Source organism: Mizuhopecten yessoensis, unplaced genomic scaffold, assembly GCF_002113885.1.
Source record: "Mizuhopecten yessoensis strain PY_sf001 unplaced genomic scaffold, ASM211388v2 scaffold11171, whole genome shotgun sequence".
In the NCBI taxonomy this organism is placed as follows: domain Eukaryota; kingdom Metazoa; phylum Mollusca; class Bivalvia; order Pectinida; family Pectinidae; genus Mizuhopecten; species Mizuhopecten yessoensis.
Genome location: NW_018408915.1, coordinates 814,449 through 829,634, shown reverse-complemented (window position 1 = coordinate 829,634; position 15,186 = coordinate 814,449). Strand labels below are relative to the sequence as shown.

General features: G+C 37.2%; 1 protein-coding gene across 1 annotated transcript in view; it reads right to left on the bottom strand.

Moving 5' to 3' along the window:
- The window catches only part of LOC110467366, an 83,182-nt gene that overhangs the window by 33,738 nt on the left and 34,258 nt on the right, over nucleotides 1-15,186 (bottom strand). The window contains exons 6-16 of the mRNA XM_021524481.1: nucleotides 13,834-13,943; nucleotides 11,540-11,995; nucleotides 10,387-10,542; nucleotides 8,029-8,220; nucleotides 7,380-7,522; nucleotides 6,063-6,240; nucleotides 5,400-5,541; nucleotides 4,145-4,309; nucleotides 3,432-3,525; nucleotides 2,293-2,496; nucleotides 562-637 (exon numbers count right to left, since the gene is read on the bottom strand). Of these exons, the coding sequence (XP_021380156.1) occupies nucleotides 562-637; nucleotides 2,293-2,496; nucleotides 3,432-3,525; nucleotides 4,145-4,309; nucleotides 5,400-5,541; nucleotides 6,063-6,240; nucleotides 7,380-7,522; nucleotides 8,029-8,220; nucleotides 10,387-10,542; nucleotides 11,540-11,995; nucleotides 13,834-13,943 (1,916 nt within the window). The remainder of the gene's footprint in view (nucleotides 1-561; nucleotides 638-2,292; nucleotides 2,497-3,431; nucleotides 3,526-4,144; nucleotides 4,310-5,399; nucleotides 5,542-6,062; nucleotides 6,241-7,379; nucleotides 7,523-8,028; nucleotides 8,221-10,386; nucleotides 10,543-11,539; nucleotides 11,996-13,833; nucleotides 13,944-15,186) is intronic.

The window sequence follows — 15,186 nt, the reverse complement described above, 5'->3', positions numbered from 1 at the left end:
CCTACCTTTTTTTTCAGAAAACTGCTTGTATCAATATGAATTGAATCATTTATGTTATATGTATAATTACTGTAAAAGAGCTTGAGGTGATCAGGAAAGGGAAGTATTTCAGATAAATTATCTCCCCTTAGATAATATTTGTTGATTTGTGTGCCACACTAATAATTAGATTGGCCTCTTTTGCGTATTTACTGTTTTAACTAGCGCAACCTGAAAAGAAAACAACAGGCTCAGATCTGAACAAAGGCTAACCTTGAAATTTTGGCTCTGCTTCTAAGTTCAATCCAAGTCAGTTTGTGAAACGTAGAATATTTCTGCATCACTTGAACAGTTTCAACCGATATACGGAAAAACGGCCATTGTATTCAAACAACACTGTTCTTGAGTTGTTTTCCCAAAAGTTTGGAAATAAAAGATACACTTCTATCATCATTGTGTCATTATTGTTGATTAATTGAAAAAAAAACCCAAAAATGTTTGAAATAAAGTTTAAATTTATCTGGCACCGAGTTGTGTCTTTAAAGTTATCACAGTAGAGTGCATACAACAGAACCCGCCTACCTGATGGTGTAATGTTTCCACTTTGATGCCCATCCTGACCCAGGTGGCGGCGTTGTGCGTGGTTTGTGTCATCATGCTGCAAACAGGTACAGTTCTTATAATTAAAGGGACAATTTAGTGAAGTTATTTTTTCAATTAAAGGGACAATTTAGTGAAGTTAGTTTTTAATTAAAGGGACAATTTAGTGAAGTTAGTTTTTTAATTAAAGGGACAATTTAGTGAAGTTATTTTTTCAATTAAAGGGACAATTAATGAAGTTAGTTTTTTAATTAAAGGGACAATTTAGTGAAGTTAGTTTTTTAATTAAAGGGACAATTTAGTGACGTTAGTTTTTCAATTAAAGGGACAATTTAGTGAAGTTAGTTTTTTAATTAAAGGGACAATTTAGTGAAGTTAGTCTTTTAATTAAAGGGACAATTTAGTGAAGTTAGTTTTTCAATTAAAGGGACAATTTAGTGAAGTTAGTTTTTCAATTAAAGGGACAATTTAGTGAAGTTAGTTTTTCAATTAAAGGGACAATTTAGTGAAGTTAGTATTTCAATTAAAGGGACAATTTAGTGAAGTTAGTTTTTTGATTAACGGGACAATTTAGTGAAGTAAGTTTTTTAATTTAAGGGACAACTTACTTAGAGCAGTTAGTCTTTTAATTTGATCTTGCCACAAGTTCTATCATTATATTATAGTTAAATACTCCTTATACACAATTGGTGTCGAGAAATTAACAAAGAGTTGAGGGTTTCTTGGGGTTCTTAATCAATAATAAAGAAATCCTTAATGGTATTATAGTCGTACAATTTAGCGGTTACGTACTGTCAGTGAACATCTGACCAACTTAGCATGTGCAAACGTCTTTCACTTCTGTAAACAAAAATGTCTTTTCAGTCACGATGTGAAGGTAAATTTACGCTCTAGTCACCATACTTCTTTGGAAGATATATGTACAGGCATTTATTCTGAATCAATAGCACCTAAATAATTTCAGGCAATCAGTAATCCTTTTTTTAACATTTCCTCACCTTGTTTTGTATTGCACACTACTATATGTATATATGTTTATTATGACTTTAACTTGAACACTGACAAGTCAGTAAGGGCCCTGTCATGTCCAATGAAACCATTGATAGACGTGTACCCCCATGGCAAGCCTGACTTTCCTCCGGCCCTGACACCAGACTTCGACATTTTGACAGATAGATGTCTGGTGTGGGGCTATGACATACAAAAATGGTGTTTGCTCAAGTGAGAAATTTTAAACGGTTGAAAACGAAGGACTCTACTGACGGAATTTAGCCATTGTTGGTGATAATAAGAGCGGATTTGGATCAATAAATAATTCATTTATTAATAGATGTGAGGTATGTGTTGTGTCATAGTAGCACCTCATAACTCTTCGATACCAAACGGTGTCGGAGAATTCCATGTTTTCATAAAGTAGTGCACTCTGGCCCCATACCAGACATCTATCTGTCAAAATGTCTAAGTTTGGTGTCAGGGCCAGAGGAAGCTCAGGTTACCCCATGACCTATGTTCAGTAACAGGAACACTCAGAAATATCTCATTGTATATCACCATCATGTCATATTTTAAAATAACTCATATTTTTGGAATCCGAGAAAAATCTTCGGAAAAGAAAGTGTGGACAGACACCATGACTACTATATTGGGCACCTGCCATTGGTCCCTGATAAATAGAAAGAGTCTAATATTGAACTGTTTTTACCATACACTCACCTGGTGTGGGTTATGTAGCTCGCCAGTACGTATCAGAATCTCGTCCTTGCCCATGTGCACATTTGCGCCACGCCCCTTTAACTTGAACAAGAACATGTCCCTGTGTGGGTCGTCGGTGAGGAGAGTCAGATCAGAAGACATCTCGTACCAATCGGTGTCAAACTTCCAGATTACCCCCCCTGTTTTACCACTCAGAATCACAGCCTGTCAGTTAAGAAAGAAAATGATCACATTTTCCCTGATTGAAAACCCAATGTTCTTTGTTACACTGTTGACATGGACATTTTTGCTGCAGTTTTGACATTCACCTTTTTAACTCATTCACCCCTGAAATTTCATAATGAACTATTCCAACCTTTGATCTGGAAGAGTTCAAATGTGTCTTCAGGGGTGAATGAGTTAACATTCCATAACAAGGGCAAAGTTATCCTGACAACAAATAATAATCCACAACATATTATATATAGTCATTACATATAAACGACAAAATTTATCAATGGCAAATATAGATTTTATCAGAGAAAGACAAAAGTTTAACTTGGCGGACATTTCCCTGTATACAGTATTTTCTGTACAAGAATGAAGTACGGTTAACCCGCCAGAGAGCACAAATACAGCTTTAAAGACTGGAATAACCACCAAATCTAGCACAAACTGAATTTTTGTATATTTTCAACAGAATAGTTCAGATACATGTGATAGCTTCAGGACACATAGTAGAGTAATAGAAAATCTCACCCTCTAGGGTTCAGATTCCCCTATCTCACCCTCAAGGGGGTGAATGATTCGTTTTCTCTTACCCTGTTCACCTATTGCATATCATATACAAAATGTTATTTTGACGTCGATGGATTGTTGACGTGATGTTGTAGTATTGTTGAAGTGACGTCATACCATTGTTATGAATGGGGGTATCATGCCTTCTCTTTTCTAGGGTGAGACAAGGAAATCTCACACCGGTAAAAGTGCGGACACACCTGTGTAGGGCAAGAGAAAAAGATATCTCACACCGGTAAAAGTGTGGATACACCTGTGTAGGGTAACAGAAAGATTACTCTCCAACTGGAAAGGAGATTGAGGTTTTGGTAGGCATATTATCATCAAGTGTATTCTTTTTACCAGAACCATTGCAAACTTACCTGAGATTTGTTATATACAGGCCACTGACCAAGACTCCAGTGGGTCATAAAGTCCAGAGTTCCATCATCATCAAAATGGCCAGGAGCAGGTGTACTGATAAAACAAAGGAAATTGTCGCTAACTAAATTTACTAAAATGATATAAAGGAGACAACATTTAGACATTCAGGCTCAAGTAGGTACATCCTGGTCAGTAAGTGTTAAAGACAATTTCTTAAGCAACATGCTTAACTGACCATTTCATACAGTATCATACTCTGAACTGACCTTTCCCTATCATACACTAAACTGACCATTTTCTAATCACACTGACAAACTGACCATTCTCTATGACATTGAAATGACCATTACATATTACACACTAAACTGACCATTTCCTAATCACACAGCAGACTGACCATTCTCTATGACATTGAAATGACCATTCACTATTACACACTAAACTGACCATTTTCTAACACACACTAAACTGACCATTTCCTACCACACACTTAACTGACCATTTCCTATTACACACTAAACTGACCATTTCCCATCAGACTCATCTGACCATTCCTTGTCACAACCTTTAAACTGACCATTTCTCTTGTCACACCCTACATTGACCATGGTTTGCTCTATCACACACTGAACTGACAGTCCTTCGCTACCACAAATCTCCCTGTCCCCTTCATACCCCCTCCCGATCACCTTACACAAATATAACCACTCACCTGTAAGACTCCTGTCCTGGGAAGTCAACTGACCACATGATGCTCAAATCCTTGCCGTTGTAGAGTATATTTTTGCCATCATAAATTGAGGCCATGATGTCCAACACTCCATCATCATCCACATCCACGATGACAGGGGGTACCATAACTCCCTTTGTTGTCCCCCTAGTTTGTTAGGTAAACAAATAATAAATATTGTATAGGGGACAGTTTACACACAAAATGAAATGCACACTAAATGAAAAATTGATGTTTTTAGTATAGATTATACTAGGGTTACTGATGCAACAAAAAAACATCATGAAACATATTCTACATGCATGATATTTGTCAGCTGAAGAAAACAGGAAGAATCCACAGTACCCTGCTTCCAGAAATCATTGGTATCAAAAAACTAACAAAGGGCCATAACTCTGTTAAGATTATACTAAAGGAAGAATAGTGCAAATTATTACATCATCGCTACTTCCTGACTAACTGAAGTATCGAAAATCAACAAAAGATGAGGACTCTGTATGTAGGGGATGAGCTGGTTTATATATACATGTAAAACACTTGAAATGGCATCACTAGAGGTACTCGCATACAAAATCTGGCAGTTGTAAGAAACCCAAAAATACAAGAAATGCCTCAGACAATGTAATTCACAGTGAGCAAAGGGCCACAACTCTGTATATAGCAGGGCACGAGACCTGATTTCAGTACACAACACTTTGGCACCCAAAAATTACTAAAATGCAAACTTTTGCAAAAAGTGTAGGTGCGAGAATTTATCAGGTATGCCCCAGACAAAGTTGCCATATTGCCAAAGTAGTCCTTTGATAGACATCCTCAAAATTCCATGGGTTACACTCTTTTATGTACTCTGAACCTTGAATTATGTCATGTCTCTGGATGCACCGCCTTGTGGATGATACAAGTACATCAGTTTGATCCTTTGATGTACATCAAAAGAATTGCCTGTCAGCGTAATGGTGAAATTGACCAGCTTTGAAATTGGGTGTCACTTCTCTGTAATCTTTAAAGGACAAGTATCAACCTAACAATTTTTTTTTATTTTTTTTTATCTTGAAACCAATCAAATACTAATACCATGAGCCTTTGATTTTGTCCCAACATATTTCAGGGGTGCTGACCGTGCAGAGAATGTAAGTGAGCGTAATTCCTCTGGAATTTCAAAGATGATATACAGAGTGTAATATTGTCTGTGATGTGTCAACTGTGTAAACGTTGTCAGTGTAATACATGTACTTACTTGTAGAGGGTAATGATGCCTGTTGTTGGGTCCCGTGTCTCCTCTAGCCACTGGTCATATCGGCCCTGAACACCTGGGACATCACCATCCATCTCCATTACATAGCGATAGAAATCCGGTAGGGATATCATCATTAAGTCACCTGTAATAACAAAACAAAAAAACCCCAGATTTAATCAAGGTTTTACTACTCCAGGTCCATATAATACAGACAAAACTATTAGCTAATCTCTGGGAACTTTCCTTAAAATAGATTTTCTCTTGCTATCACATAGGTATACAGATTGATTAAATCTTGCCCTACCTTGTGGGTGTGACAGGGAAATCTCCAAACCAAGGGGCGATTTTTTTTTAATTGTTCAACTCTAAGCTCTGACGAGGGTCAGACAACCAAATAATAACCCCCAAGTTTGAGATTTCTCTGTCACACCATCAAGAAAGGGGATGATTAATTTTCTCTCATCCTGTTATTTCAAACTTCACCCAAGGTAGTCTGGCATGTTTTAAATATATGCAATTGAGCTCTCCCATCGAAAGCTGGTTGTGACTTTAACATTATTGATGCCTTGGTGACATCTTATTTCTGCAAGTCAGGGGTGACATGAAAACCACATCCTAAAGAATGACAGAGAAAACTTGAACAGTAATACATGTTGCTCTTACCCGTCACAGTTTCCCCGCCACTTCCAAACAGTATGTACTGGGACCCATCCACACACGTGTACATAACGGGACTAAAGTATGTTTCCCTACTGTCAGGCATCGCCAGGTAACGACTACCCATCGTCTGTCCTGTCGCTCCCGACAAGATCAACAGACGTCCTGCTGCACGGTCGTGATCCTGTAAAACAGTGTTTGCATAGTTAAGGGGAGGCCACTTTCCATGATACCATGACAGCAAAATCGAGGCATGTGTGGCATTTTACAAACATTTGTTAAAATTTGTGTTTTCAGGATAACAGAAATAAGTACAACAATTCATAATCATGAAATGGAAGAAATTCAAACATTATGATTTTCATTATTATCTGTAGTTTGATCATGATTTAAATCATGTTTGGGTTTAGTACAAAAAGGTCCTTACAGCCACAAAAAGGAAAATTCAACAGAACTAGAAAATGTCTATATGACATGGCTGTCACCAATGTTATGTAATTTATAGTGTGGATATACGGCGCATGTTACTTTCAGAGAATTCCAACCACATATGAAAGTCTAGGTCATGATCAAAGGCAAGATTTTTCTACCGATAGTAACGATAACCTTGACATTTGGAGCAAAATGCTTGGTACACAACATCTGTATGACATCTCAAGGCAATTTGACCTTGACCTTAGATTGAAAAAGCTGAAAAATGAACTTATTTTAACTTCCATATATTACATGTAATTTCTGTATAAAGTTTCATAGAATCTTATCACAAATGACAGATCTAGATCTATGATGATACTGCATGATTTTTTTTTTGTATTTTACAGTAATTGTGATTTTAAGCTTTGAAAAAACGCCTGAAACACAAACTTTTTAAAGCAAATTTAGTGCTTAACCTATTTATTTTTTTATGAAAACCCAACTATAAATGAAAACTCTTGAGAGATGACTTCAGCTAGTGCACAATAGAAAGATGGACAAGGGCAGCACAAATCCATCACCATTTTAAATGCAATAGTGTAAAAAATTAATGATGTGTCATGACTTTGTGCAGTTAGAAATTCAGTTTTTGGGGGTATTGTTACTTTTTCTTATTTTCTTTTACTAACTAGAGACCAGGTTTTTACTTAACAAGAAGAAGTTGTTCAAAGAAAAATATTGACTGATGAAAAAAACAGATACTACACAGTAACATAAGCTACATATTTATTAACAGGTATTTCCAGTCAAGTTAGCTAAATCCTGAAAAAAAACAGATTTGTGAAAAATGTGGATCAACAAACTACATTTTTGAGAGACAACCTGAACATTTTCTTGTGAAATACAAACCTCTGCATCCTTGCTGGGGTCTCCCCCATTAGGCACCAAGACCTCCGAAACACCGTCCCCATCAAAGTCCGGCAGAGCTAGCACCTGGAACGTGTTCCACATTGGGGACATCAGAGTTTTGTCACCAACCCATAATGTCTTACCTGTAGGACAAACAACATATTATGTTATCAAACATGGGCATCCATTAAATGAATTCATTTTTTAACAACAAAAAGTCAATTTGTACCTTGTAAAATCTTATCATTGAGGCTGCATGCATATTACCCAGCAAAGACAGCCCAAGGGATGTTATCTTAAATTCGGTTTTACTGTATCTATCGTACAATAAAGTCTAAAGGGCCAACAGATATTTCATAAACTCTAACTCCAAATAGGGGATGGGCTTATAATAGTTCTAATAAAATAGTTTGAAGTTAGGTATAGTTTTGGAAACGAAATGGATGTAAATTCTCGATTATTTTTTTTAAGACACAAAACACTTTTTCGGTAAAGTCTTAATATGACAGGTATAGTTAATGGTCTGTCTTGTCTGGTGGTTGTTATAGTCAGGTGGTCATTAGAGCCAGGGGGTTTAGATATCTGTAAGGCAGGTTTCTGTGAATATGTACACATCTGGTTAATGTGGCTAATGTATGTAGGTACTGACCTGTCTTTGTACTGACGGCCTGGACACCTGCAGGGCGACCACACAAAATACAGTCTTTGTAACCGTCTTTGTCTACATCAAAGTCGGCACAGTTGATGAGTGTTATGGACGAATACACTTTTTCTCTCCATAGAACTTTTCCGTCATAGCCTCGTAGAGCATACAGATGGCCAACACAGGGATACTCCTCTCCTACAAGAAAATATGTTCTTTATCGGAATACATGTATGCTTTCTTTTTTTGGCATGTACATGTATCTCCTTTTTAAAGAGTTCCACACCATGAAACCTAAATATCCCAGAAGAATCGCTGTACCAAAACTGTAAATATGTATGTGGAAACTTATTTTCTGTCAAGACTATAACTTCAATTAAACATTTCTAAATAGAAAACCATACCTTGTGATACTTTTAAGAAAAAGTATAAAAGATGAATGTACAAAAAGAATAAAACGCAGTGTTCTGGGTATATACATTAAATGCAACAAGGCAAGACAGGGATTTGAACCCTGGACCTCTGATCTTATACAGTCATTCTAACCAACTGAGCTAGCTGGTCAATGGTATTGGCCAACTTCAAGTGGCACATCAGGTTTATATCCAAAATGCAATTAACCGTTTCACCCCTATGTAACTTTGGTAGACTCTACCATGCATTAATCTGGATGAGTCCATTATGGTCTACAGTGGTGAAAGGGTTAAGAGGAGGGTACTTTATGTACAAATAAACTGCGAAGTAAATTCTCTAGCTTTTTGTCTGCAGTGGGACAGGGATCCTCAAAAAAAACAAAAACAATTTGGTTAAAATTGCATTCATGAGACAAGCAAAATCATGTTTAGATAAGCAGCACATGTGTAATAGGACGAGGAAAAGTGATAAAGATAGTGCTGGTGCCTGGGCTCGAACCCACGACCCATGGCTATCCAGCCCGATGCTCTACCGCTGAGCTGAAAGGAAATTCCCTACAGCTGTCGCTTGTAAGGCAACCTAATTAACCCACATCTTTTACACTATTCCCCCCTTTTTTTCAAATATCAACCCAGGTTCTTTGACTCCCCGCCAAGGGTCTCCTCCCTTGAACGGGGAGGGTCAACGGCACCAGTTTGTAATAGGACGAGGAAAAGTGATAAAGATAGTGCCGGCGCCTGGGCTCGAACCCGCGACCCATGGCTATCCAGCCCGATGCTCTACCGCTGAGCTGAAAGGAAATTCCCCACAGCTGACGCTTGTAAGGCAACCTAATTAACCCACATCTTTTACACATGTACCATTTCATCCCTTGTACACTGTTTATATACATGTGGGGTGGGGGTTGACTTAATCACATGATAAACTAACGCATTACCAATAAGAAGGTTTTTGAAGGGTTATAGTTGGTCTACTAGTTTCCCCTCTATCGCTGAGGCTTCTTCAGGCCCAAAAGATGTGATTGAAGACCGATAGAGACGAAACTAGTGGACCAAATAAAACCCTTCAAAACCCCTCCTAGTGGTAACGCTTGAGTACGTTGTGATTAAGCTCCCCTACAAATTCTTAATTCCTCTTTAATCGCCCGGCATATCTCTCGGTATCCATACTCACAGCGAAGTAGTACCCACGTTACCAACCCAGATACCTTTACCTGCAGATGTTGGCTCTACATACACCTTTGAAGTTTGATAGACTATTTATATAAACATATACACAAAGGCTTGGCTATAGCATGTATACACACACATACATATGTAGTATAAACACACGAATTTCCTACAACCACTGTATTTTAATGTACAAAGTCTTAAACAACCTGGCTCCAGATTACTTGAACAATTTTACTTTGACATACGGTATCCATTCAAGAACTACCAGATCATCAACACAGAATGTATTTTATATGCCATCTTTAAAAACAAATGTTTTTAAAAGGTATTTTACATATCAAGGTCCATATATATGGAATAGTTCACCATCATATGAACAGAATTGCAAAAGTCTATTATCTTTTAAGAAATGTGCCAAAAAGTATTTTATGGGTTCAAAAACATGTATGCTCATCATTTTTGTAATTTGTATAATTTAGTCTTTATGTAACTGTTGTACAGTTAAAATGTAACCTGGGCTGACCATGCTGGTAGGGCTCTCCCCCATCGCTGGAAAGCTCGGGTCATTGTTTCATTTAGAGCTGTTTCTGTGATAATTGTGGATTTAAAATGTACATGTAAAATTATCTTACCAATTAACTATTCATAGTACTATTTTATCATTGTTGTATATAATGTTTTTTATTTTTTAATATGCTTGACGATATGGGAGACGAGTCTTTGACTCAATATGTAATCAAGTTTAAATAAAGACTATTATTATTACAAACATCAGTACCTTTTTCTAAGCAAAGGTTCCTCATTTGTGTTTCATTTCCGTCTAACCTCATCAAGGCTAAAGCGATTTCTGATGAAACTGTGGCGAATATCACATCATCTAGTCCGTCTCCATCAACATCTAAAAGCCGCACATTGGACTCGGACATCGAATCCACTGTAATAAAAATGTTTACCACATTACACTGCAGATTTTCAAAACTCAAAAAAGCATACAACTAAAATATTCAAAATTAAAAAGTTCATAATAAAATCAGGTAGATTGGTGTAAGTTCTGGCATCTTATTATAATTATCGCACAATAATTAGCCATAATATATATATATGAGATCATACACAAAACATCATCCTCGATACTCCAGGGATTACTCTCACTTTCGCTCTCTGCACCCCTGGAAATTGGAATATGTCAAAAGAAAATTGAACGCACGTAGCTAGCTATTTTTATTTTCATTGGTCTAAGAAAAAAATACCCTGACCAATCAGAAGGCTGAAATATCATCCACAGGGTGACACACTAAGCCTTCAATTTTGCTATGACCTATTCCAGGGATGCAGAGTCTGACAGCGAAGAGTACTGAGGATGACAATATTCCATCTTTGCGTATTGCAGAGTTATCTTCTCTTGAGAGCAGGTATTGATTGTTACGTCATTGGTCTGTGTGAGAAATTTACGTCGTTTTCTCAAAAATTGATGACGTTATTTTCACAAACAAATGACATAACAATCAATGCCTGCTCTCAAGAGAAGATAACTCTGCAATAAGCAAAGACGGAATATATATCATGGGTGTACTTACTGAATAACACAGTAATCAAGTGATAAAATATATTATTTAATCAGGGTTTAATGTCCCCAGGCACCTATCATATGAAGATGGGTGCCAATAGGGAGACACTGCCAGGGGAGAGAGCAGACAGGAAAGAAAGAAGAGTAGAAAAGAAAGATAGGAAAGGAAAAATATCCCAAATGACACAATGTAGGCAACAGACCAATTTTGGTTTGGTCAATGTCCTGTTAGTAAATTAAAACGCATAGAATAAAACCCAAATCAGTTGCCACCATGCATCATCCAAAAAAATGTATTATGTAAGTACAAATTTTCTTTGAATGTGATATCAACATCCACACTTACATGACATCTTATACTTACATAATTTATCAAAAGTTTTACTCCAATTTTCGGTTGGTTTCTTATTCTTGATCTGATTGCCATTCTTAGTCTTATGTCCTGATGTGACCGTGTGATCATTATTTCCAAGTTTTCCTGATGTGACTGTCTGATTGCTATTTCCAAGTTGTCCTGATGTGGCCTGCTGGCTATCATGAGATGAATGTGAATGAATCGCTGCAAAGATCCCCAAAGAAACAAAAATAACCAGAAGGACAGTTACAGCAACAGAGATAATCTGACACCTCGTAAGAAATCTCTTCTTCTTGTGTTTGCGATGCTGTGGTGAGGATGGTTTCATGCCATTATTTGGAGGTAGCAGTTTCAGTTCTAAATCGCCATAATGGGCATATCCTTTAACGAAAATATCTTCATCTGATTCATCACTTAGTATCAGAGGCACACGGGTGTACTCCATCAATGTTGGTCTCTGGGGTCCTAAAATTATACAGAAAACATTAGTTATTATATTATCATCAATAAACATGGATATGTGTGTTACAAGAAAAAAATACAAATTTACAAGGAATTAGGGCTGTGTGTACAGTTGAAAGTAAATACACGACAAGACCTCCGCATTAAAGCCATATTGGTCTCTGTGGAGTATTTAAACATATACAGTAGAAGAACAGGCTTTAAACAAGGGACCCTCCAAAATCCATACGGACACTTCTTATTAAGCTACCTGGTCTTCAGTGATCGATCCAGTCCAGTTCTGCTACATACATAAATGTTATAGATAAACGCATATATAATCGAACGTGGGTTTTCGACGATGTGCTACACTGTGTAAATTGCTACACAAGCAAGAGACTCAATGGCCTTGAACTACTTACCTATAGTTAGCTATTTTAAAATTAAAATCAAGTTGACATTTATACAGTATATTTAGGAAGAAAGACACAAGGAGCACAGGCCCCTTTATTTCCCTAATATCCCCCCCCCCCCCCCTCCCTGGGCAAAGGATGATAGGTACACTAAACTTTCCTTAAAACCTGCTCAGTATTTATGAGAAGAGATGCCAACCCTACTGGGAAAAGTACAAAGTGAAAAGTACTCAGATATCTGGTTCAGGGCAAATGTAGTTAGAAGTATGTGAGCTACATCCAGAAGTAAGTTGTCACTAATAAATAATCAGTTTTGGCGAACATAAAAAATACATTAATATGCATGTTGGTCTCCTTAATTTGGGGATAACTTTTGACATAATTTGCATTCTTATTTTTGACTTAAGATATCTGCAGATTTTCCAAAATTTTAATTTTTGCTAAAATTACATTAATTCAATACAGAATATCTTAAACTCTGGCATTTTACAGTATTTGTAGTGCCTTGAACCCCTGTAAAAAGTTTGAAAGGTTGGGCTCTAATCTCCAGACAGGAGCTTACGTAATGGAGACAGGTATCATTCACAGGTGCTGGCACCTTAATATGATGTATATATATAGTGTATACAGACATCATATATTAGTGTGTCCTATATATCAGGTCCAGTACACTCTGCCGATTGAGCTATATAGCTATAAAGACCTATATAGCTATATTCACCTATAAATTATAGCTGTATTGAGCTATATTTTCTGAGATTTCAATCTTCATTAAATTAAAGCAAAGTCACATAAAACAATAAGGTTTATGGTAATGTTCACTGCAAAAAGCATACGATTAGATGTATATTTTAATTTTTCATAAATGTAAAATTTCCGATTTTTTTACATCATTTTTTTTTTTAAAGAATACTTATTTTTCATGTCTTTTGTTATCAACCTAATGATATAATCTTCTTTTAAATGTGACTGTGTTTCGTTTTCCTTAAACAAAAAAATCACTTGAAAATAGCTCAAAAGACCTATTTCAGATAGGTCAATAGAGCTATTATAGGTCTTTACAGCTATATAGCTCAATCGGCAGAGTGTACTGGACCTGTATATGCCAGGCTGTGGTATCACTGACGTTTAAAGCGCGGATAGTACGTGACAAACTTCATGACAGCCAAAGCTCAAACTCTGGTAGTGTCATATAATTGCAGTAAAGTTAGGCATTCACAAGAGGCTCGGGCACTGCAATTGCCACGCGAATGTAAACATTGTAATATTACCCATCCGTAAACCTCAGACACAAAATATCGAGGATATTGTAGACTTTCACAGCATGATAACGCAAAACATACGTTTCCTTTTAACTATAAACGAAAATCAACATGACTTGAACTTTTTCTTTAGTATAGTCACTGATGTCCGAGAGAATGACCATTGATTCATGTGTTGTGTTTTTACCTGTACTGTTCCCGTTTAGCGGCTTGTTTATGGCGGAAGTGTCAAATAACAACTTCCGGTAGGTTGCACACTTTAAGGGCGCGTTCGGTTCGGTTTGTTTCAATTCATCACTCCGGTCCAATAAATATAAATATGTATAACATATTACAAAAGCTAATGTGCTGATGTGATACATGTATTTTTTGTTTTCTTCACCTAACTCGCTTAATCACCGTAATAAATGTAGGTCTGTGGAAAGGTGTTCGATGCTTTACTGTTAGCAATACCAGGCGCACAGGGACATGAGCATTTCATTGGTGGTGGCCTTTTTATCGAAAATAAATCTTAACCCCCTAAACGTGTTAAGTAACTCTAAACATCTTAGTTTATGTCCATAGCTGTAACAAGTTCTTGTCCCTTTGAGCACAACGATGGATAAATCATATTCAAAAACTGATGTTTTCTTTGACAAATTTTGAACCATATAGTATCAATATGACACAATATACCCAAAAATCAATTATTATTCCATAAACATGCTTTATGCCAACCACAATATGATACACCATGTAGCATTTTCATGTAGAAAAACAGACTGTGCATATCATAAGACGAACGCATCACAACTGTTCCGGATTGGATGTAATTATATCCTTCTGTTTCCTGTGTCTGAAATCTGTCTACACGTAGGACCTCATACAATGATCTGGTGTCTTATTCCGGGTAGATTGCAATCATCGACGACGAAAACGCTGTACCCAGAAACAAGTCTCGAATCGCACTTTCGCTGATCATGATTGTCTTATATGATAATGACCGAGAAAAAGAAGAAGACTATGTATATCCTTTCTCTACTGGTGCCTATACTGTGCGGATTGCTCGGTATTCACGACCATCTGTCGACTCCCGGAAAGAGGAAACTATGAAGATAGTAGCTGTTTGCTGACTCTTGGAGAGAGTTGTGATCTTGTTTTCATTAGAGCGGAGAAATCCGGGGGTTGCTGCAGAGATACTAGGCCCTATATACGATCACTCCCAAGATGCGCCTCGAGGTGCAGAACACGACATCAGGCCAGCACCCGGATGTGGATTGTGGCGAATGCTTTGTTTGTTTGTTTGTTTGATTTTGTTTAACGTCATATTAACAGCTAAGGTCATTTAAGGACGGCCTCCCCTGTGTGCAAGATGCATGCGTGTAGTGTATGTGTGTGTATTTTGGGAGGCTGCGATATGTTCGTGTTTGTCCCCTTGTGATAGCGCGGAACTGATGCCGACTTTATAGTGCTACCTCACTGAAACATACTGCCGAAGACACCCAGCAGGACGCCCCACCCGGTCACATTATACTGACAACGGGCGAACCAGTCGTCCCAC